This window comes from Meriones unguiculatus, assembly GCF_030254825.1.
Source record: "Meriones unguiculatus strain TT.TT164.6M chromosome 13 unlocalized genomic scaffold, Bangor_MerUng_6.1 Chr13_unordered_Scaffold_37, whole genome shotgun sequence".
Lineage (NCBI taxonomy): Eukaryota > Metazoa > Chordata > Mammalia > Rodentia > Muridae > Meriones > Meriones unguiculatus.
This window is the reverse complement of record NW_026843647.1, coordinates 1,256,770-1,279,407: the sequence shown is the minus strand read 5'-3', so window position 1 is coordinate 1,279,407 and position 22,638 is coordinate 1,256,770. Positions and strand designations below refer to the sequence as shown.

Genomic DNA, 22,638 nt, shown 5'->3' with positions numbered 1-22,638 from the left:
AGGCTCTGGTGGGGAGAGGAACTCCTGCACCTTAATGTCCAGCTCAGAATGGCTATCCAGTCTGGGAGGGCTGCTAACAGAAACAGCAGCGTACTTTCAATGAGAGAAGAGACATTCAGCCTTCAATTAGGGTGTAATTAACAACTAAAAGTGGACATCTTTTGTTGGCAGAGCTCTTAAGCTTTTCATATTCAAACTCAGGGCCTCAAGAGCAACAAGTGTTCTGAACCAATCAATAAACCTTTGGTCTAGAGTAAAAAAGTTCATTTCCTACTATGCACATCAGTCAGGTCACAATCTCCTTCTACTTCACCTTCAGGGAGTCTGAAAATATCTTCTGGTCCCCAGAGACACCTGCACTCATATGCACATACTTGCACACATACCCCTACAAACATACTTAATTAAAAATAAATAAGCCTAAAAATAAATCTTTAAATATCATCATTCAGCCCTACAGAAGATACTACAAGGAAAACTGCAGCCCAAGGAGAACTACACCCAGGAAAACACAGGAAATATATAACCCCACATTAGCAAAACCAAAGGAAAGGAAACACACACACACAAACACACACACACACACATTACCACCACCAACATCAAAATAACAGGAAGTAACAAAAACTGGAAATTAGTATCTCTCAACATCAATGGCATCAACTCCCTTGTGAAAAGACACAGGTTAAAAGGATGGACATAAAAAAAATTCCTCTCTTTCTGCTTCATAAAAGAAACACACCTCAGCACTAAAAATAGATATTACTTTTATAATGATATGTTCCTAGCACTGAATAGAGGGCTTAGCACCTATGAGCGATGGACTGCTCAGCCACATGGCCTACCCAGGAGATAGTTCACAACTGTCTGTAACTCCAATCATGGGAGAACAGACATTCTCTTCTGGCCTCCACTGATATCGTGCATGTACTTAGTATACACACTGGCAAAACTTATGCACCTAAATTACAATCAATTTTAATTTTTCAAGAAATGAGTACATATATGGGAAGAACATGTGTTTTACATTAGGGAATCACATGTGCATGCGTCTTTTCACCATTTTCATTGTCTTGTCCTCTATGAGGCCAGAAGAATACACCCGACACCCTTGGCTTAGAAACACAGGTAGTTCTGGCCATTTGATGAGAGTGCTAGGAATTAAACTGCGTTTACAAAGGGCTCCATGGTTTACAAGTATATACCGTTTGTAGTTCCCACTATCTGCTTCAGACTGCAGGTTGAGGATGTGAGCTCCAAGCTTCCTAATTCAGCTACCATGTGTGACACTGGTGATGACCATTTCACAATGATCCCATATCCCTCTACAACCATAAAGCAAATTAAACATATTTGGAAGTGCCTTAAGAGATTGTGTTTTGTCACTGAAAAGGAAGTAAATTTTACAACTGGATGATTTATTTATTGCTGAGACTCATAGACAAAACTTGGGCAGAGTGCAGGGGATCTTATGAAGATACCAATCCAAGGGGTGGAAACCAAACGGCGAACCTCTGGACCTGCAGCCTATACTCTTACCCCCTGAATTGGACCTGCAACAGATCCTCTTAACCTCTGTGCCATAGTATTTTCTCTTTGCTGTTGCTCTTCTTTTAGGGCACATTCTCCCGTGTCTCCGCGCCCTCTAGTGGTGACGGGAGGCAACTTCTTCACTGCTTTTCTCCAGGACTGTCTCAGGTTTCATTGGCAGCATTTCCTGGCGCCATGGCAGGGGCACCCTCTTCTCCTACACTCCCCCAGGCAGAGCACCACTGCGAGAGAGAAGCCAGAGGCTCGGCTACTGCCGGGCCAAGGGGCACAGGGCCTCGGGCACCCCATGGAGGGAAGAGAAGGGGCTAGAGAATTGCATGGCTGTTTCTGTTGTTGTTGTTGTTGTTTGCTTGTTTGTTTTGTTTGTTTTTAATTTTTATTTTTGGAAATGTGGCCATAGACCTTTGCCTTTAGCTCACGAAAAGGGATCTGACCCCAGGCAGTTGAGCAAACCTTCTGCCGTCCTCTCTCCATCACAGTGATGAAACTCCACCAGCAAAGCGACTCGGGGAGCAGAGGGTCTCTTTCCCCTACATTTCTGCCCTGTCCGGTGGTGTCCAGGGAACTGTGAAGCAGCGGGGCAGACAGGGATGGTGGCCCTCAGGGAGAGCAGAGAGCCCGTGAGGGGGAGGCTTGGGCTGGGGAACTCCAGGAAGTGACCCTGCTTCCTCAGATAGAACTCTGAACCCTGGTTACCAGGTAACCAGAGGCAAGCAGCAGCAGAGGCCTGGAGAGACCAAAGCATCTGGAGAACATTGAGAGTTAAGCCCTTTCTCCTGCTTCCAGACCTCCAGAGGCTCAGGTTTCTGAGAAGACAGCCAGGGTGGTGGCCTGGGCCGCTGCTGGACACCAGGTGCACTCCCTGACAAGCTCCTGGCCTGTTCCTCCCTGGAAGACCAAGGTGAATGGGGCCTGCCTGCTGCAGGGGAGCTTTCTGCCTGCCCCCTCGCCCCTCCCCCAGACCCTATGATCAACAGTAATCCCAGCTTGGGTGAGTGTTCCCCTGAAGACACCCAGGAACACTCTTCATGTCCCCTTCCAGCTTCGGTGTACGGAAAGGGGTCCTTGTTGCCTCTCAGGGTTTGCACACTTCAAGCCTCCCTTCAGGCCTGATCCTTCCTCAGAGTGAGAGGGAGTCCTTCCATGCCCTTCTTCCCCCACTGCAAAAGGGAGAGAGAAGGCAGAAGGAAAGACCCCGCTCCAGGAAAATAAAGAATAGGGGAGGGGGGCGTTGAGGCAGAGGCCCGGCCTCTAAGAGCTCGGCCTCCATGGTGAGGCTGCGCCTGGCAGCCCATTTCCCCAGCCGCGGGTCCGACCAGCCTGGGAGAAACGCGAAGACCAAGCCCTCTGTGGGTGGGGCGGGGGAGGGGCAGGCGCAGGCGCAGAGCACTCCTCCATTGTCAAGCGTGATGAAAGCGCCGTCGCTATGGATACAGACGCTGAAGGGAAAACGCTGAGCTCGACTGGTCCTGGTGGGCGGAGGCAGTGAGGGCGGTGATGGAAATCCACTTCCCGGGCCCGGTGACGGTGGTTGTGGCTCGGCTAGCGGACTACTTCATAGTGGTACGCTGAGACCAGGAGAAGCCAGGTAAGGGTGTGGGCGCCGCCTGAGCTCCGCTTCTGCCCCTGGGCTCTGCCTCTACCCCGAACTCTGCCTCAGTCGCCCCGGGCTCGGGCTCCGCCTCCGCCGCAGGATCCGCCACCGCCCCCAAGCTCCACCTCCTACATACACCGGGATCCGCCTCCCTCCTTTCCCGGGCTCCGCCTCCTCCCACCCAGGCTCTGCCTCTGCTACCACGGGCTCCGCCTCTGCTCCCCGGAGCTCCGCCTCTGCCCTAGGCTCCACCCCCCACCCCGGGCTCCTCCTTCCACCCCAGGCTCCATCCACGCCCCGTCCCGGGCTCTGCCTCTGCCGCAAGTTCCGCCCCCAGGTTCAGCCTCCACCTCCCCAGGCGCCGCCTCCATCCCCTCCGAGCTCCGCCTCCATCCCCCGGGCTCCGCCTCTGCCCTACCAGGCTCCGCTTCTGCCCACCGGGCTCCGCCTACACACCGGGCTCCTCTCTCCGCACCAGGGCTCTGCCCCCGCCCAGCTCCAGTTTCTGCCTCCATCTCCCGGGCTCCGCCTCCGCCCCCACTAGGCTCCACCTCTGCTTCCTCGGGCTCCTCCCCCGTCCCCGCCCCGGGCTCCGCCTCCATCCCCGGGTTCCGCCTCTCTACGCCCCGGGCTATGTCACCCGCCGCCCTCGGGCTCCGCTTCCGTTCCCTGGGCTCCTCTGCCGCCGCCTCCTCTGAGCTCCGCCTCAGCCCCCAGCAGCCATCCAGTGGGCTAGGTGGTGCTAGGCCTAGCATCGCAGCTGGGAGGCGGGAAGGAGAGAGGGTTGGGTCCCGAGGTGTAGGAGCGGCGGGTCCACAAGTATCAGCCATCCCAATGCAGCCAAGCTTGGCTGGCTGTGGGCTTGTGTGAGGCACCCGCTGGATGGCGGTCGCAGGGCAAGGTCTGGGCGGTGCAGCTGGGGGCTGGCGGGCTGGGCGGGTCGGGAGAGCCTGCCCGAGTTCTGCCAAGAGCTTCTATGGAGGCTGCTGGTACCCGGGACCGTGCCCTCGGGCCGCTGGGGTTGGGAGGGCTGGAGCACAGTGTGTGGACTTCCTAGGATTACGCTTGTGCCCGGCATCCTGAGGAAGAGAGATGCTGGGGCCAGTCCTCCCGGAAAGAAAGTACAGAGAGTCGGGTGCTGCCTCCCGCCTGCCCTTGGGAGGGTGGGGTGGGGGAGTTTGGACATCCCAGTCGAACAAAAGCCAGGTACTTGGAAAGGCCACAGGATCCGTGCACATTTCTAGGAACATTGTTTCAGGATGTATGTGCCAGCATTCCAGAATGAAATAGCTCTTCTTAAGACAGCCAGCCAACCACTGCAGGTGGTCTCTCTCACTTAGCTTTCAAGTGATTTGATTGTTCTCTTTATTCATCAGATACTTCTTCATAAGGAACAGTTTGGGAGATACACTGCTGTTTATACTTTGATGGACTTGCATAACCAAGAGTATACAGGGTTCACACAGACTTATTTTCTTATTTTTATATCTTTGTGTTGTTATATATAGATAAACGAGATGTAATAACAAGGTTACTGTAGAGCTGGGGAAACCTCATTCATTTCAGGTTAATTCTACCAGCCCTGCAGCCCCTTGTCTCCAGAGGTGCTTGGGCTGTGTTTTGCTGATTGTTAGTCATTGGTAGCACTAGGGTACTAATGTTCTTCTCATCACTTATTATTATTTATTCATCCCTAAGAATTTGTTTAAGAGAAGGGATCCTTCACATTTTTTCTCCCTACTACCTATTTGAGGTCACTTAAGAGAACTGCCTGCAGGTTGGTGAGATGGCTCAGCAGAAAAACACTCTTGCTGGCAATCCTGGAGACCTGAGTTTGATCCCTGAATTCATGAAAAGGTGGAAGGCAAGAATTGTCTTCTGACCTTCCTATGTGTTCCCTAGTATGCATGTTTCACCTTCATCATGAACACACAAACACACACACACACGGACTAAAAAGAAGACATTGAGCTGTATTTAGAGAATCTTCATGCTGCTCCATAATACCACGTCATTTCACTTTTTAGTTTCTTACAGACATAGTCTTACCCAGACTGCCAGTGTAGAGAATCAGTTTTGTTTTTAATCTTGTTTAGTTTTCAGTTTCAATATGGAACAGTTCCCTCATCTTTTTCATGATCTTGTCACTTTTGATGACTACAGATCAGTTACATTTTTCTTCATTAAATTATTTGTTCATTTTACTCCGATTCACAACCTCACTCCTTCCTATCGTCCCAGTTCCACCCTACCAACCACTTTCCCTATAACCCCCACAACCAACCCACCCTGGGATATCAAGTTACATCAGTATTAAGTACCTCTTCTTTCACTGACGCAAGACAAGGCAGCCCTGCTAGGAAAATGTGATCCAGAGGGAGGCAACAGAGATAGGAGCCGAAATCAGAGAAAGCCCCTGCCCTACTTGTTAGGGGACCTACTTCCAGACAAACAGCCCATCAGTTTCATATGTGGAGGGGTCCTAGGACTATTCCAGGCATGTACTTTTGTTGGTGGATCAGGCTCTATGAGGCCCCATGTTCCCAAGTGAGCTGCCTATGTTGGTCTTCTTGTACTGTCCTACCCCTCTAGATCCATTAATCCTTCCTCAAACTCTTCCACAAGAATCCCTGAGTTCTGCCTAATTGTTTGGCTGTGGGTCTCTGCATCTGCTTTCATTATCTGCCAGAAGAAGCCTCTCAGATGGCAGTTATGTTAGTCTTCTGTCTACAAGCATACCAGAGTATTATAGTGCCAGAATTTGGGTCTCTCCCATGGGTTGAGTCTCAAGTTGTGCCAGTCTTTGGTTGGCCATTTCCTCAATCTCTCTTCTGTCTTTTATTCCTGCATATCTTGTAGTTGACAAATTTGTGTCAAGGGTTTTGCCAGTTGGTTGGTGTCTCCCTCCCTCCACTGGCTACAAGATGTGTCCACGTCAGTCTCAATATCCCTGCTGCTCGGCATCTCAGCCAGACTCACACCCCCATATTTTCCTAGGTACCTCCAGAATTCCAGGTCTTCATTTTATTTCAGAGATGCTGCAACACCAATTTCCCTTCTCTCCTAGCCCTCTCACCCCATCCACACTTTTCCAACATATGATCCCCCATCGTGTTCCTCTTTTCACCCCCTCTCCCACCGACTTCCTCTCTCCCTCCACTTCCCATGTCTGTCCCCTTCTTAGGGGGATTCAAGTATCCTCTCTTCTACCCTCCATGTTATTTAGTTTATTTAGGATTATACCGTGGTTATCCTGTAAGATACGGCTAATATCCCAGGTTTGTTATTTTTGTTGACTCTCTCTAAGCTCTCTGTGTTCTCATGGATCAATGCATAAACTGGGACCAAGGTATCACAAAAGTGTAACACACTGTGTCCTGTCAGGTGGTACATACTTTCACTTTCATTACTTGTAATCAGTGTTTTCCAGGCTTTTCTACTACAGTGTTAATAAATGTACACCCATGAGTACCTTAACACTCTGTGTCTTGGTCCACATCAGAATGTTAATGCATTTGACATACACTTACATCAATATGGATTCATGATTTATGTGCCTTCTGCAGCTGACTAGACTGTTATTGTTTGTTTTAGTCTGCTGGGGCTAAGTGACAAATGATTAATAACAAAGGCTTTAGTTTTCACAATTGTAAACTCTAGAAAGTCTAAAGTTAAATTATAAGGTGTACTTGGGGGCATGCTTGTCTACAGTCATGTTCTCACTTTAAACTCAGTGTTCTAAAGGGCCACATGATTTCATAGGATCTCTTCAATAAGGTTCTGAACCTATTTACAAGGGCTTCACCACCCATACCTGAGTACCTCCCAAAGATCTCCTGCAGTTCTGTTACTTTGAGTTTCAAGACTTCTACATAGGAATTTTGGGAGGACATAGATATGCAGATCATTTTGATGTTCAAATTGTTTTGTCATTTGACCAATGAGAGCTTCTGTGTCTTTTTTTTCTTTCCATTTTTTATATTATTTTTTATTAATTACACTTTATTAACTTTGAATCCCTCTGTGCCCCCTCCTTCCTCCTCTCCCAATCCCATCTTCCCTCATTCTTCTCCACACATGCACCTCCCCAAGTCCACTGATAGGGGAGGTCCTCCTCTCCCTCCCTCTGATCATTGTCTATCAGGGCTCATCACGAATAGCTTCATTGTCTTCTTCTGTGGTCTGGTAAAGTTGCTTTACCCTCAGGGGGAGGTGATCAAAGAGCAGGCCAATCAACACATATCAGAGACAGTCCCTGTTCCCATTACGATGGAATCCACTTGGACACTGAACTGCCATGGGCAACATCTGTGCTGGGTTCTAGTTTATCTCCATCAATGGTCCTTGGTTGGAGTATTAGTCTGAGAAAAGTCCCCTGTGCCCAGATTTTTTGGTTCTCTTGCTCTCCTTGTGGAGCAGCTGTCCTCTCCAGGTTTTATTATTTCCTACTTCTTTCATGAAGTGCTCTGCACTCAGCCCAAAATTTGGCTACAAGTCTCAGCATCTTCTCTGATACCCTGCAGGGTAGAGCCTTTCAGATTCCCTCTGTGGTAGGTTCCTGTCCTGTTCCCTGTTTTATCCCTCTTCTGATGTCCATCCTCTTTGCCTTTCTGAATGAGGATTCAGCATCTTAGCCAGAGTCCTCCTCCTTCATAAGTTTCTCTGGTTGTACAGATTTTAGTATGTATATCCTATATTATATATTTAATATCCACTTATGATTGAGTATATACCCTGTGTGTCTTTCTGCTTCTGGGATACCTCACTCAGGATGATCTTTTCCAGTCCCCACCATTTGCCTGCAATTGTCATGATTTCCTTATTTTTTTATTGCTGAATAATATTCCATTATGTAGATTTACCAAAATTTTTGTATCCATTTTTCAGTAGAGGGGCATCTGGGTTGTTTGCAACTTCTGACTATTACAAATAAAGCTGTTACAAACATGGTTGGACAAATAAATGTCTTTGTTGTATTCTTGAGCAACTTTTGGATATATGCTTAGGAGTGGTATAGCTGAATCTTGAGAAAGCACTATTCCTAATTGTCTGAGAAAGTGACAGATTGATTTCCATAGTGATTGTACAAGTTTACATTCCCACCAGGAGTGGAGAAAGGTTCCTCTTTCTCAACATCCTCTTCAGCATGTATTGTTATTTGAGCTTTAGATCTTAGCTATTCTGATGGCTGTAAGGTGAAATCTCGTGATTGTTTTCATTTGCATTTCCCTGATGACTAAGGGCATTGAGCATTTCTTTAAGTGTTTCTCTGTCATTCGTCTATTGAGAATTCTCTGTTTAGCTCTGTGTCCCTTTTTTTATTGGATTACTTGATTTGTTGCTGTTTAACTTCTTGAGTTTTCTATATATTCTAGATATTAGCCTTTTTGTCAGATATAAGGTTAGTGAACTTTATATTCTTTCCAATTCTGTAGACAGTGTCCTTTGCTTTACAGAAGCTTTTCAGCTTCGTGAGGTCCCATTTATTGATTGTTGCTTAGAGCCTGTGTTGTTGGTGTTTTGTTACACCAGCCAAGACACAAGACCTGAGAAAGATATTTTCCTGGCAAGAAGAACATAAGAGTCCTTTCCAAAGCAATGGTTTTCTTCAACATAGCAAGCACTGGGATTTAACTTAGGGCATATGGATATGTTCAAATACGGGTTCTCTATTCAGAACCATGCTAAATTATGTCCTATTCTGAATGTGATAAAAATGTAAAATCTGAGCTCAAAAGGCACTCTTTGCTCAAAGCCAGGTGGAAATATGTGTAAAATTTTTAAAATGGACAGAAATGCCCCTGAGATTATGACCACAAGTTCTTAACTGAAAATGAAGTAAATGAGGCCATGAAACTAGATTGCTCAGGAGGCAATGCCATCTGGTAATCATGATGTCTGATCAATGAGGGGATAATTCAATGCTATATTTCTCACTTACACAAATGACAGAGAACACAAATTCAGAAAATTTCTAGCATCCCTGTGTACACTATACCTCAGGAAAAAAACATCTATAACTTGAAATATAGTTTACATTTTGAAATCATTTTGATACATGACATTTCTACATAACCATGGCTGTTTTAGAACTGTCTGTGGAGCTGGGCATGGTGGCACACACTTGTAATCCCAGCATTCAACCAGGAAGAGGCAGACAGTTTTATGTGATTATGAGGATGGCTGGGTCTACAAAGTGAGTCCAGAACAGCCAAAGCAACACAAGAAAATTGTGTCTCAAAAACAAACAAACAGAGAACACACTCTGTGTAACAGTCTGGCCTCAGTCTCAGAGAGATCACCCTGCCATTGAAACCTAGGTTTAGGATGACAGACATGCACTTATGAGCCAACCTATGATTTTTAAGTGGTCTATACTTGAATCAAGGAATTAAAGGATAAAATAAGATGTACAAAGGAACCATTTTCCTTTTAATGAACAGTAATAAGACTTCAAATTCTACAAATAATTTCAGTCATCTATTAGTGGCTGCATTCCTTTGTTAATTTCATCATTTTTAACTGGATATTAGGCATATAATATAGAATAATCATCCTAAAATCTGCACAGCTAAAGAAGCAAATCAAGGAGGACCCTGGGTAAGATGCTCAATCTTCATTCAGAAAGGCAAAGGGGATGGATATCAGAAGATGTAGGAAACAAGGAACTGGACAGGAACCTACCACATAGGGCCTCTGAAAGACTCTATACAGCAGAGTATCAAAACATATGCTGAGACTCATAACCAACCTTTGGGCAGGGTACAGGTAATCTAATGAAACAAGGGGGAAGATAGAAAGACCTGGAGGGGACAGGAGCTCCACAAGGAGAGAAATAGAATGAAAAAATCTGGGCACAGAGATTTTTGGAGACTCATAATCCAAATAAGGACCACAAATGGAGATAATGTAGTACCCGACAGATATAACCCATTGCAGCTTAGTGTCCAAGAGGGTACCCTAGTAATGGGAACAAGGACTGTCTCTGACATGAACTCAGTGCCTGGCTCTTTGATCACCTCTGCCTGCAGGGGGAACAGCCTTACCAGTCCACAGAGGAAGACAATGATGACAGTCCCCATGAAACCTGATAGACTAGGTTCAGATGGAAGGATAGAAGTACCTCCTCTATCAGTGGACTGGGGGAGAAGCATAAGAGAAGAGGGAGATTTGGAGGGGAGAAGAAGGGGTCTATAGCATGGATACAAAGTGAATAAACTGTAATCAATAAAAATGAAATAAAAAAATTTAAAAATGCTGGAGTGTGTTTGTGTGCACATACATATGTTATGGTGTATACGTGCTAGTGAGAGTACAACTTATTGCTATTATGTACATCTTATATGTAAGTTATTGACATGGAACACAAAGAATCTTTTGGCCAGTGACCATACTTGCATTTATTTAGCCTGAAAATATATTTACGTATCTGCTAGTGTGTGAATCTGCATATACAGCAAGACAACTATAGAAACATTAGAAAAATCTGTAGCAGTGATATGGACTACTCAGGGATTGATCTCAAATCATCAGGCTAAACTAAATTTACCCACTGAGACAATTCTCTGACATTCACTTGCAGTTTTGAGAAAGTCTTAAGAACAAGTCTTTACTCCTAAGAAATAACTAACATTCCAAAACAAGACAGGAGTGTATAATTTTCATTTGCAAGTAGCATTTATTATTCAAATAATTTCATTTTCTTCCATCCTCAGATGACAATATATTCATAATCAGAATAGAAGACAATATTGTACTGATGTAATTTTTCAAGTACGTTTTATGAGTCTCAATGAGCTTAGTGGGGAGTGCTTGTGGTATGCAAGAGACAACATAAACTTGAAAAACATATAACCATGACCAAAAGAGATCCCATAGAGTATCACACATTCTTCATATAGCTGTCATAGCCTAAGAATGAATAGTCCATTACACACACAAGATGCCTTTTTGAAATAAATCTTGTTGCTGTTACATTAACTATCACTTCTAGATAAATCTCTAAGAAGGCAAAACTTCAAGATGAAGTACCATATAGTAAATATGGGAAACATGCAGAAGCATGAAACTTCAAACAATATATACATACATATGTACACACATACTATTAAGCATCAATTAATTATTTATATTCAAGCAAGGCTTAAAAACCAACATCTTAAATGAACTTGTGAAAACATTTAAAAAAATTACAAGTTCTCATAGACACTTCCTTGAAAACTATGATCTCACACTGCCTGATATAAATAAGCAATGGACCACATAGAGGATGGGGATTCCATTCTATGCATTGCAGCAGTAAAATTCCTATAACCAAGTGGAAATGCATTAGAACATGAACAGCCACCACAGAATGAATATCAGAACCTAATAAAACTTCTGTGAATGGATTTGCTATACACACAGCAAATTCAATACCTACTCCAATGTTTCAAAATTTAGACCACAACCACAATTGGTGATCTCCTCCATTACAATGAAGTGAACATGGTAAATAATTACTTTTCTTGGAAATAAATACATTTATTATGTCCAAAGTAATAAACGCTTTTGCATAAATAAGATTGCTCTCTTCTATGAATTATTTTCTACTTCCTGACATCAAGATGATATACTAAGATTTAAGATATTTACAGTACTATATACATGGCTTTGCAGTTAAGACAAATTCATTCCCAAGACCTACATCAGCTTTTTTACAACTTTCTATAATTCCTGGTATGAGAAAAATTAGTGTGTCTAGTCTACATGGAAACTAGAATGGACAGGCACATGGATAGACAAAGACACATTATTTCTTAGGAATAAAGACTTGTTCTTAAGACTTTCTCAAACCTGCAAGTGAATGTCAGAGAATTGTCTCAGTGGGTAAATTTAGTTTAGCCTGATGATTTGAGATCAATCCCTGAGTAGTCCATATCACTGCTACAGATTTTTCTAATGTTTCTATAGTTGTACTGCTGTATATACAGATTCACACACTAGCAGATACGTAAATATATTTTCAGGCTAAATAAGGGCCAGTATGAGATTCTTTGTGTTCCATGTTAAGAACTTACATATGAGATGTTGTACATAATAGCAATAAGTTGTACTCTCACTAGCACGTATACACCATAACATATCACATAAGGGAAATTAAAACAAATTCTTGAATATATGTTTACTCATGAATGTTTTACTTATATGTTGGCGGCAACTACAGGCTTATCTACAAATGTTTTCTTCATCATGAATTCTTTCATGTAACAGAAATCAAACACGTAGGTTTGAAGTCAGAGAAATTAATCCTTCTCAGTTGGTGGTATCATTTGGGAATGTTTAAGAAATGTATCCCTGCTGGAGAAGTATGTTATTTGGGGTGGGCTTGATAGTTTTCAGCTGCATACCTTCTGTAGTTCCCACTCTCTGCTTCATGCTGTAGGTGGAGGTTGTGAGCTCCAAGCTTCCTACTTTAGCTGCCATGTATGACACTTGTTTTGCCCAATTTAAAGTGATCACATATCCTCTACCATATCATAAGGCAAAGTCAACATATTTGGAAGTTGCCTTAGACATTGTGTTTGGTCACAGAAAATGCACTAATACGCACACATAAATGTTACAACTGGATGATTTATTTCATGTAATTGAAGTGAATTGTGAAATAAAAACATATTATCTTACTGTTTCAATTCATATGCCTTTGGTCCATGAGATTTCAATTGGAAACAAAATAAGGATGGATGTCATAAATGCATGCATACACTGTTGCTAGAATTTTTCTCGAAAATAATCTAGTGTAATTGAATGCAACCTGGTGGGTCAAAGATCTTAACAAAATTTTTATTCTAATAGATGTTCAACCGAATGAGTTCTTTTAGGTTCTCAAAGACTACTGTGATATGCAAAGGCTTTAAGATGTAGCCCACACAGTAAGGCTTTTACTCTTATATAATGGTAGCATGAAGCAGAAAACCTTACCATACTGACTACATTCATGGGGTTTCTCTGCAGCATGTCTTTTTCTAATGATTTCAAAGAAAACCCTATGAAAAGGATTTACCACATTGCTTATTGAGAGGGTTTCACTGCAGTGTGTGTTCTTTTATGTATTTGGGGATGACTGTATTAAGAAAAGGCTTTATCACATGAAGGCATGTGAAAGGTTTCTCTCTACTATCTGACCATTTGTATACTTGAACATGACTTTGATATGTACTACACGTAAAAGCAAATTGTATGTGGGAACATGAAAAAGCAATTTGTCCTAAGTATTTCCTTTTAGTTACCAGCCTTCATTGATTTATAAGGTGAACATAAGTTTAAGTTCATAGTCCCTAAGAAACCTGTAGACTTCCCAATAGCTGACCGACTTTAATTCCTAAACTTTTGTTGCCCAAAACATGACTGTTCCATACCATGATTTTTGGTCCCCTAACTAAAATGACTGACCCAAACCACAGATTCTCTATCCTAAAACATAATAACTTTTTCTAACCACAAAAGAACAAATGGATATGAATGTTTTGACTGTTAAACCTACATTTTGCATCAGGTGACTTCCTCAAAGACATAAACAAATCCCATATGCCTAAACCATGACTGATGGAAATAATTCAGTTGTAAAACGCTAAAGATGTTTATGATTTTCAAGCTCAGAACCTCTGTAACTTTCTGGCTCATTGGATGGGTAGGCATCACAGTTCAACATTATGTGTCCTTCATCAAACTGGATGACAATATTTTTTTTCATCTGTATTGACCTATTTGAGTTGTATTGGATTCAGTGAATAGAAGAACACAAAAGCCTTACCATATTGATTATATTCTCAGATTTTTCTCTCCATTTTGAAACTTTTATGAGGATGTAGAATATAGATATGTGTAAAGGTCTCCCATTTTAACACATTCATAAATTTTCTCTCTGTATGAATTCTTTCATGATGACAAAGATTATACAAATGTGGAGTAGCTTCACCATGTAAATACACTCATAGTCTTTCGTTCCAGTATGAATCCTTTCATGATGTTGAAGATGATTGTGAACAGCACGTTTTCATTAGATGACAGTTATGTGAAAAGGCTTTACCACATAGGTTACATTAATAAGGTTTCTCTCAAGTGTGAGCTCTTTTATGTATTAGGAGATGACTGTTACATACAAAGGCTTTCACACATTGATTACATCCATAAGAGTTCTCTCCAGTGTTAGTTCTTTTTTGTATTAGGAGACTACTGTTACACGCAATGGCTTCACCACCTTAGTTACATTCATAAGGTTTCTCTCTAGTATGCATTCTTTATGTCATAGGAGATTACTATTACATCAAAATGCTTTATCACATTGATTTCATTCAAAAAGTTTCTATCCAGTGTGCTTCTTATATGTACATGGAGATTATTATGGCATGCAAACTTTTTCACACATTGGTCATATTCATAGGGTTTCACTTCAATAAGTGTTCTTGTTCAAGATAAGTCTTACATGAAATGACTTCATGACATTAGTTATATTCATAAGGATTTCTGCAACATGGATTTTTATGTCTTCGGAGAACACTGTTATCTACGAAGGTTTTACCACATTGGTTATATTCATAAGGTTTCTCTCCAGTGTGAGTTCTTTTATGTATTAGGAATTGACTGTTCTGTGAAAAGGTTTTACCACATTGGTTACATTCATGAGGTTTTTCTCCAGTGTGAGTTCTTTTATGTACTAGGAGATTACTGTTCTGTGTAAAGGCTTTACCACATTGGTTACATTCATAAGGTTTCTCTCCGGTGTGAATTCTTTAATGTACTCGTAGATTACTGTTAGATGCAAAGGCTTTACCACATTGGTTACATTCATAAGGTTTCTCTCCAGTGTGATTTCTTTTATGTCTTTGGAGACTACTGTTATCTGCAAAGGCTTTAGCACATTGGTTACATTCATAAGGTTTCTCGCCAGTGTGAGTTCTTTTATGTTTTTGGAGATCACTGTTCCATGCAAAGGCTTTACCACATTGATTACATTCATAAGGTTTTTCTCCAGTGTGAGTTCGTTTATGTACTAAAAGCTTACTGTTATATGCAAAGGCTTTACCACATTGATTACATTCATAAGGTTTTTCTCCAGTGTGAGTTCCTTTATGTCTTAGGAGATCACTGTTAGATGCATAGGCTTTACCACATCGGTTACATTCATGAAGTTTTTCTTCAGTGTGTGTTCTTTTATGTACTAGGAGATGACTGTTATCTGCAAAGGCTTTACCACATTGGTTACATTCATAAGGTTTTTCTCCAGTGTGAGTTCTTTTATGTCTTTGGAGACTACTGTTATCTGCAAAGGCTTTAGCACATTGGTTACATTCATAAGGTTTCTCTCCAGTGTGAGTTCTTTTATGTTTTTGGAGATCACTGTTCCATGAAAAGGCTTTACCACATTGATTACATTCATAAGGTTTTTCTCCAGTGTGAGTTCCTTTATGTCTTAGGAGATCACTGTTAGATGCATAGGCTTTACGACATCGGTTACATTCATGTGGTTTTTCTCCAGTGTGAGTTCTTTTATGTACTAGGAGATGACTGTTACGTACAAAGGCTTTACCACATTGGTTACATTCATAAGGTTTCTCTCCAGTGTGTGTTCTTTTATGTCTTTGGAGACTACTGTTATCTGCAAAGGCTTTAGCACATTGGTTACATTCATAAGGTTTCTCTCCAGTGTGAGTTCTTTTATGTTTTTGGAGATCACTGTTCCATGCAAAGGCTTTACCACATTGATTACATTCATAAGGTTTTTCTCCAGTGTGAGTTCCTTTATGTCTTAGGAGATCACTGTTAGATGCATAGGCTTTACCACATCGGTTACATTCATGAGGTTTCTCTCCTATATGTATCCTTTTATGTCTTAGGATATGACTTTTATTTGCAAAGGCATTACTATATAGGCTACATTCATAGTGGTCCACACCAGTATGCATACTTTTACATGTGTGGGAACTACTGTGATGTGCAAAGACTTCATATTGAGTATCTTCAGGGAGTTTATCTGCACATTGATTGTTTTCATACCTGCAAAGATAATTGGCACATATGACAGCTTTTCCACATTCATTACACTAATGGACGTTTTTGCCACATGACTTAATTTTGCAGTTTGAATTAAAAGTAAAGGATAATTACATTTTGAGTTTTCATCATTATTTTTACATTCACAGTGTTCTCCTCTACTGGTTGTTTTGCTGAGCCAGCAATCAGCTAAGTACTGATGAAATCATAGTGTTGTTAGTTCTATGGCTGATCACCTGTCGTATATTTTGTAAACCTTTGCCCTTCCTTACTTATCTATTGGAAATAATAAAGAGCTAACAAGTGATAGCAAGGCGCAAAAAGCAGGACAGAACTTCTGAGTGAGAAAGGGTTGCTGGGAAGAAGAAAGCAAATGACACACCATTCACCAACATGACAGTGAGGTTAACAGATGGACATGACCATGAACAAAGAAGTAGAGCTGGCCATGCATTCAGACACTGTGCTAGGTTTGTGTTAGGGAAAAAAAAAAGGTTCAGAATCTGCCCAGTAAATTGCCTAAGCTTTAAAATATTAAAAAGCCTCTGCATCATTATTTGTACTGCTGGAAGCTCTAAATAGCCCATGTAAAGCACAATAGGTATCAATTTTTAAACATCCACTCAAAATGGGGGCTACTATACCTTTTAGTTGTTCTGGGTCGTACATTGTTTCTTTCAATATACACACATTAAAATGACTTGTACTCATTGTGATATATGATATAATTATTAAAAGAATAATAATAAATGACATGGTTCCATGATGCATTCACACATTTGATTTTTGTTCATCACAGACATGTGATATAGGGATTATGGTTTTTCCACAACAACATTCCTGACTCTAAAAAACTGCCCTTCTCACAAAACTTAGCAACATTACTACAAGTATATGAGTAACCCCATTTTACTATGGATGAGTTGATTAGTATAATCTTTTGGATATACTTTCATCACCTATTTACTGTGAATACATTTGGCAATATCTGAGTTGTAGGATACTAAACAAATTGCAGTTTTACCTCAGCGCTAATGAGTAAACAATTTAATCATTGATCTTGTGTGAGTATTATTCCTTGCATTCTTTCTTAGAGGAGTGCCTTGCAAACACACATCAAATACCTAACGTGGACGTACATAGTTTAGTAACAAGTTAGTCATCATCAATAAATACACTTAAAACTGATCATTTACACTGTCCCTTCTCTTTCAAACTTCCAGAACATATTAAAATTTTTTTCAGAACCATATTCATATCAGCTTACAATGAAAATTACCTTGTATGTCTTCTAGAATTTTGACAATGCTCTTCTATATTATGACTTTCCCAATTGTAACCTAAAATACAGTAACAGAAAATGTATGCTTTATTATTGGAAATAATACAAAGTTTAAGTCGTGATCTATGGTCAATCAAAGATCGATTCATCTAATTCTTCCTTATCCTCAAGAGAAATTACAGAAGCACATCAATAATGAATAGTGTTTCCCCATATTTTAATAAGGAAAGAAAATTCATTGCCCTACCTATTGCAGTGAGGTTCCTGTAGGTCTCTAGCATCACATCTTTGTAGAGATTCCTTTGGGAAGGATCCAGCAAAGCCCACTCTTCTTGAGTGAAGTTCACATGCACATCATTGTAGGTCAATGCAGTCTAAAATATCCACACACATGTACAACAGAAAGTATGATACTTAGAATACTGGAAATGTATCCTTCTTTTACAATATTTTCAATGTATTCTGGTGGCTCTTCTACTTAGTTTCTGACACACAAGTTGTAATGTGATCACCAACTCTTTTTCGGAGTAAACTCAACAGTGAGGTTCACCTCTCTAATTTCTGCATCCTTTTAGTAGGATATAGGCTTACAAGAGAAATGTCAATTAACAGATAAAGAGAGAGAGAGAGTAAAGAGAAAAACAGTACAGAGCCCACATGAGAAAAATAGTATAAATGATTCCTGACTCTTATAAGAATGGGCAGGCTGGGTGTATTATCTGATGACTTTAATTCCAAAATCACTCAGGAAACAGAGGCTGGTGTATTTCACAGAGGTGGACGGTAGATGGCTCTTTGCAATAAATTCCAGGACACTCAGGGGTACATAATAAGAACCTGAACAATATGCAAAAATTAATCAAACAAACAAGATAAAAAACCTTAAAGATCTTTCTCAACTTTTTATAAAGAGTTACACATTCACTCCAGTTCTGCATACATGTCTAGAAACCTGAAGTACCTCATTTTAAACTGTAATATTAATATGATCTTCTTAAAAATGAAATGTATGTTTGAACAATTACAAAAGGAGAGATGAAAATATTAGCAATGTAAATGTTGATCATAAATAAGCAACATGGGGATGGAGGTATGGCTCAGTAGTTAAGAACACTGTCTGTTCTTCCAGAGGACATGGGTTAAATTCCCAGCACACATATGACAGCTAACAGCTGTCTGTAACACAAATATATTCAATAAAATACTCGTAAAACATATGCAAGAACACATCAAAGATATACACGATGAAAAAATTGGCTTAATCTCAGGAATACAGGGATAGTTCAGTATATGAAAATCCATCTGTAATCCACCATATAAACTGACTGAAAGAACAAGATCACACGATCATCTCATTAGATGAAAAAAAAGGCTTTGACAAAATTCAACAACCCTTCATGTTAAAAGACTTGGAGAAATCAAGCATACAAGGATTCAGGCACACACTTAACATAATAAAAGTAGTAAAAAGCGAACTGAGGGCCAACATCAAATTATTTGGAGAGAAACTTAAAGAAATTCCACTCATATGAGGTACATATCTCCATATCTCTTCAATATACTCCTTAAGTCCTAGCCAAAACAATAAGACAACTGAAGGTTATAAAGGACATACAAATTGGAAAGGAAGAATTCAAAGTATCACTATTCGTAGATGATTTCTTAGTATACCTAGGTGACCCAAGAAATCCTACCAGGGAATTCCTACAGTTGAAATACACTTTCCACAAAGTGGCTGGGAACACAATTAAAATTTTCATTATTCCTTCTGTATACAAATAAAAAATGGGTTGAGAATAAAATTTGGAAAACAACACCCTGAACAGTAGCCACAAACAAGATGAAGTGAAAGACCTCTATGACTAGAATTTGAAGTCTTTAAAGAAAGAAACTGAAGAAAATATCAAAAGATGGAAAGATCTCCCAAACTCATGGATATATAGGATTAACATAGAAAAACAGCATTCTTTTTTAAATATTTTATTAATTACGGTTTATTCACTTTGCATCCGTCCTCCTTCTCCCCTCCCAAATGCTCCCTTTATTCCCTTTCTCTAAAGCAGCATTCTTAAAAATGGAGTCTACAGATTCAATCCATTTCCCAACAACATTCCAACACAGTTCTTTACAGACCTTGAAAGAGCAAACATTAAATTTAAGTGGAAAAATAAAATACCCTTGATAACAGTACAATCCTATAAAATTGGAATAATGACACAGAAATAAACCCACACCCCTATTGGAACTTTACTTTCAACAAAGAAGCCAAAATTATACAATGGAAAAAAGACAGCATCTTAAACAAATTGTGGTAGATGTCTGCACATAGAAAAATGAAAATAGACCCTTTGTATGACCCTGCAGAAACTGAAGTCCAAGGGAATCAAAGACCGTCACATAAACCCAGAGACTCTAAATCATATAGAAGACAAGGTGGAGAAAATTCTGGAACTAATTAACACAGGAGAACAACATCAGCACAGGCTCTGAGATCAACAATAAATGGCATCTCAAACTGAAAAGCTTCTGTAAGTCAAAGGACATTATCAATAGAACAAAACAGCAGTCAACAGATTGGGAAAATATCTACACCAACCCTACATCAGACAGAAAAGTAATATCCAAAATATACAAAGAACTTAAGAAATTAAACACCAACAAATCAAAAAAAACAATTTAAAAATGGGGTTCAGAGCTAAACTGAGAAGTCATAAGAGAGAAAAGTCAAATGGCTGAGAAACACTTAAAGAAAAGATCAAAGTCCTTAGCCATTAGACAAATGGAAATCAAAATGACTCTAAGATTCCATTGTACACCAATGAAGTTGCTAAGATAAAAAAACTCAAGTGACAACACATTCTGGTGAGGATGTAGAGAAAAGGGAACTTTCCTCCAGGTCTGATGGGAGTGCAAACTTGTACTACTTCTCTGGTAATCAAACTGGTGCATTCTCAGAAAATTGGGCATATTTCTACCTCAATACCCATCTATACCACTCCAGGGAATATATCCCAAAGATGTTTCATTATAGAACAAGGACATTTGTTCTACTATGTTCATAGCTGTTTTATTCATAACATCCAGAAAGTGAAGAATGGATAAAGAACTACTAATACATTTACACAATGGAATACACCTCAGTTATTAAAAATAAATCATGGAAATTGCAGGCAAATGGATCAAACTAGAAAAGATCATCCTGAGAGAGGTAACCCAGACACAGAAAGAAACACATTGCTTATAAGCAGATATTAGACCTATAGTACAGCATACGCATTCTACAATCCACACACCCAAAGAAGCTAAGTAAGAAGGGTCCATGGGAGGTTGGCAGAATATCACTCAGAATAAAAAAAAATGAGAACAGACAGCAGAAGTAGATGAATAGAGGGAACTGTGCAGAAGTTAGAATGGGGAGGGAAACAAATGTGGGTAGCAGATGTGGGGAGAATTGTAGTAGGACGTGAGAGGCATGAGAACAAGAAGGGTAACTGAGGGGGCTTCTCCTTGGAGTCATTTGACAGGGAAGTTTCATGAGAGGACCTGGGTGTGACTGGGTGTGACTCTAGCTGAGAATCCTAATGGAGGGGCAGGAGAAGAGAGACATGGAAAATTAAGTATGAAGTGACCACCTCTTAGCCAGTCAGGACTAGTGGAGAGAGGGAACAACAACTGGACAACAAAACCCACTATCCAAAAATTACCCTGACTGCAATAAGTTTAGGGATAATGATGGAACAAAGATTGAGGGAATGTCCAACCAATAATTGGGCCAACCTGAGACCCACACTACACTAGAGAGCCAGCAATGAAACTGTAAATGTTGCATTGCTGAGCTTGTAGAAAAGAGCCTAATTATGCCTGTTACCTCAGAGGCTCCACCCAATAGCCAATGGAGACAGATGCTGGAACTTGCAACTAAGCATGGGGAGGATCTCTGGGCATCTTATGGAAGTACTGGGGGAAACATGGAAGAACCCGAAGGGGATAGAAAGCCACAAGAAGACCAACAGAGAAAAGTAACCCAGACCTGGGGGGGGGGGTTAAGAAAATGAGACATCAACTAAGGAGCATGCATGTTCTAGACCTAGGCTTCTTGAACTTATCTGTACTAAGGGTGGTTGGGTCCATGTTTGTTGAGTGGTAAGTTGAGGGGACTGTTTCTAAAAGGAACTCTACTGCCCGCTTTTAGAAAATCTCCCCCTGTCAAGTGTGCCTTGAATGGCCTTAGTAGATGAGGATATGCTCAGTCCTGATGTGACTTGATGTGCTGCAATGGGGTGATACAGGAAGACTAAGGCTCTATTTTTGTGAGAGGGGAGGAAGAAAGGTGAGGGTGGACTGAGAGCAGAGGAAGGAAGGATCACTCTTTGGATGTAAAGTCAAAAAACAAACTAATCTCTCTAAAAAATTTAATACACTCAGAGAGAGAGACAATGGAATTGAAAGGTGATAACGGAGGGGGCTGTAGGTGGGACATGAAATAAACATAATAAATAAAAATGAAAAAGAATAATATTAATACATTCTCTGAAATATCCAGAGGGAAAACTGGCAACATGACCTTGCCCATCAAATTAGAATTCGTCCAAATAAACCTCCAAAACTGTCATCAAATCTTCATATATCTGTCATAGTCTAAGAACACAGTCATATTATACATCTATAACATGCTTTTTTGAAATTAATCTAATTATTGTGTCATTATATAGAATCTGTAGGAAATTCTCTTACAAGGTAGAACTTCAGCACGATGTGACATAAAGAAGTATGTAACTTCAAACAATACATATATACATACATACATTTTATTAAACATTTTAATGTTAATGTCCAGGAGAAAAGTCACTTTTAGCATACTTTTTTTTCTTCTAACCTGCTACTGTGCTGCTGTGATTGAATCCCCTAACCACCAACATCTCAGGTCATGAATGGGTTTACTTTTTTGGCCCATCATTTTGAAAACCTAGGATAAAAACTCAAATTTCAAGAAAACTAAGGCAAAAATCAGGGCAAATATTGTTTCCTGTCTTGCTCTCATTTCTTCATTGTCTCTGGCTCAGCTAGCTTTTTTATGCAGCCCAGGGCCACTTAATTAGGGATACTGCCATCCTCAATTGAAGAACCTTCTATAGAAATCATCAGTCAATGCAATCTCTCGTTTACATAGAAACCA

The 22,638-nt window shown here is 40.6% G+C and overlaps 1 protein-coding gene and 1 pseudogene across 1 annotated transcript in view; both read right to left on the bottom strand.

Moving 5' to 3' along the window:
- The window catches only part of LOC132650941 (zinc finger protein 442-like), a gene marked incomplete at its 3' end in the record, with an annotated part of 32,352 nt that extends 28,452 nt beyond the window's left edge, over nucleotides 1–3,900 (bottom strand). Inside the window, exon 1 of the mRNA XM_060376262.1 lies at nucleotides 3,769–3,900. Within this exon, the coding sequence (XP_060232245.1) occupies nucleotides 3,769–3,900 (132 nt within the window). The remainder of the gene's footprint in view (nucleotides 1–3,768) is intronic.
- Nucleotides 3,901–14,709: 10,809 nt separating this feature from the next.
- LOC132650996 (zinc finger protein 431-like) lies at nucleotides 14,710–17,827 on the bottom strand (annotated as a pseudogene).
- Between the last annotated feature and the right edge of the window lie 4,811 nt (nucleotides 17,828–22,638).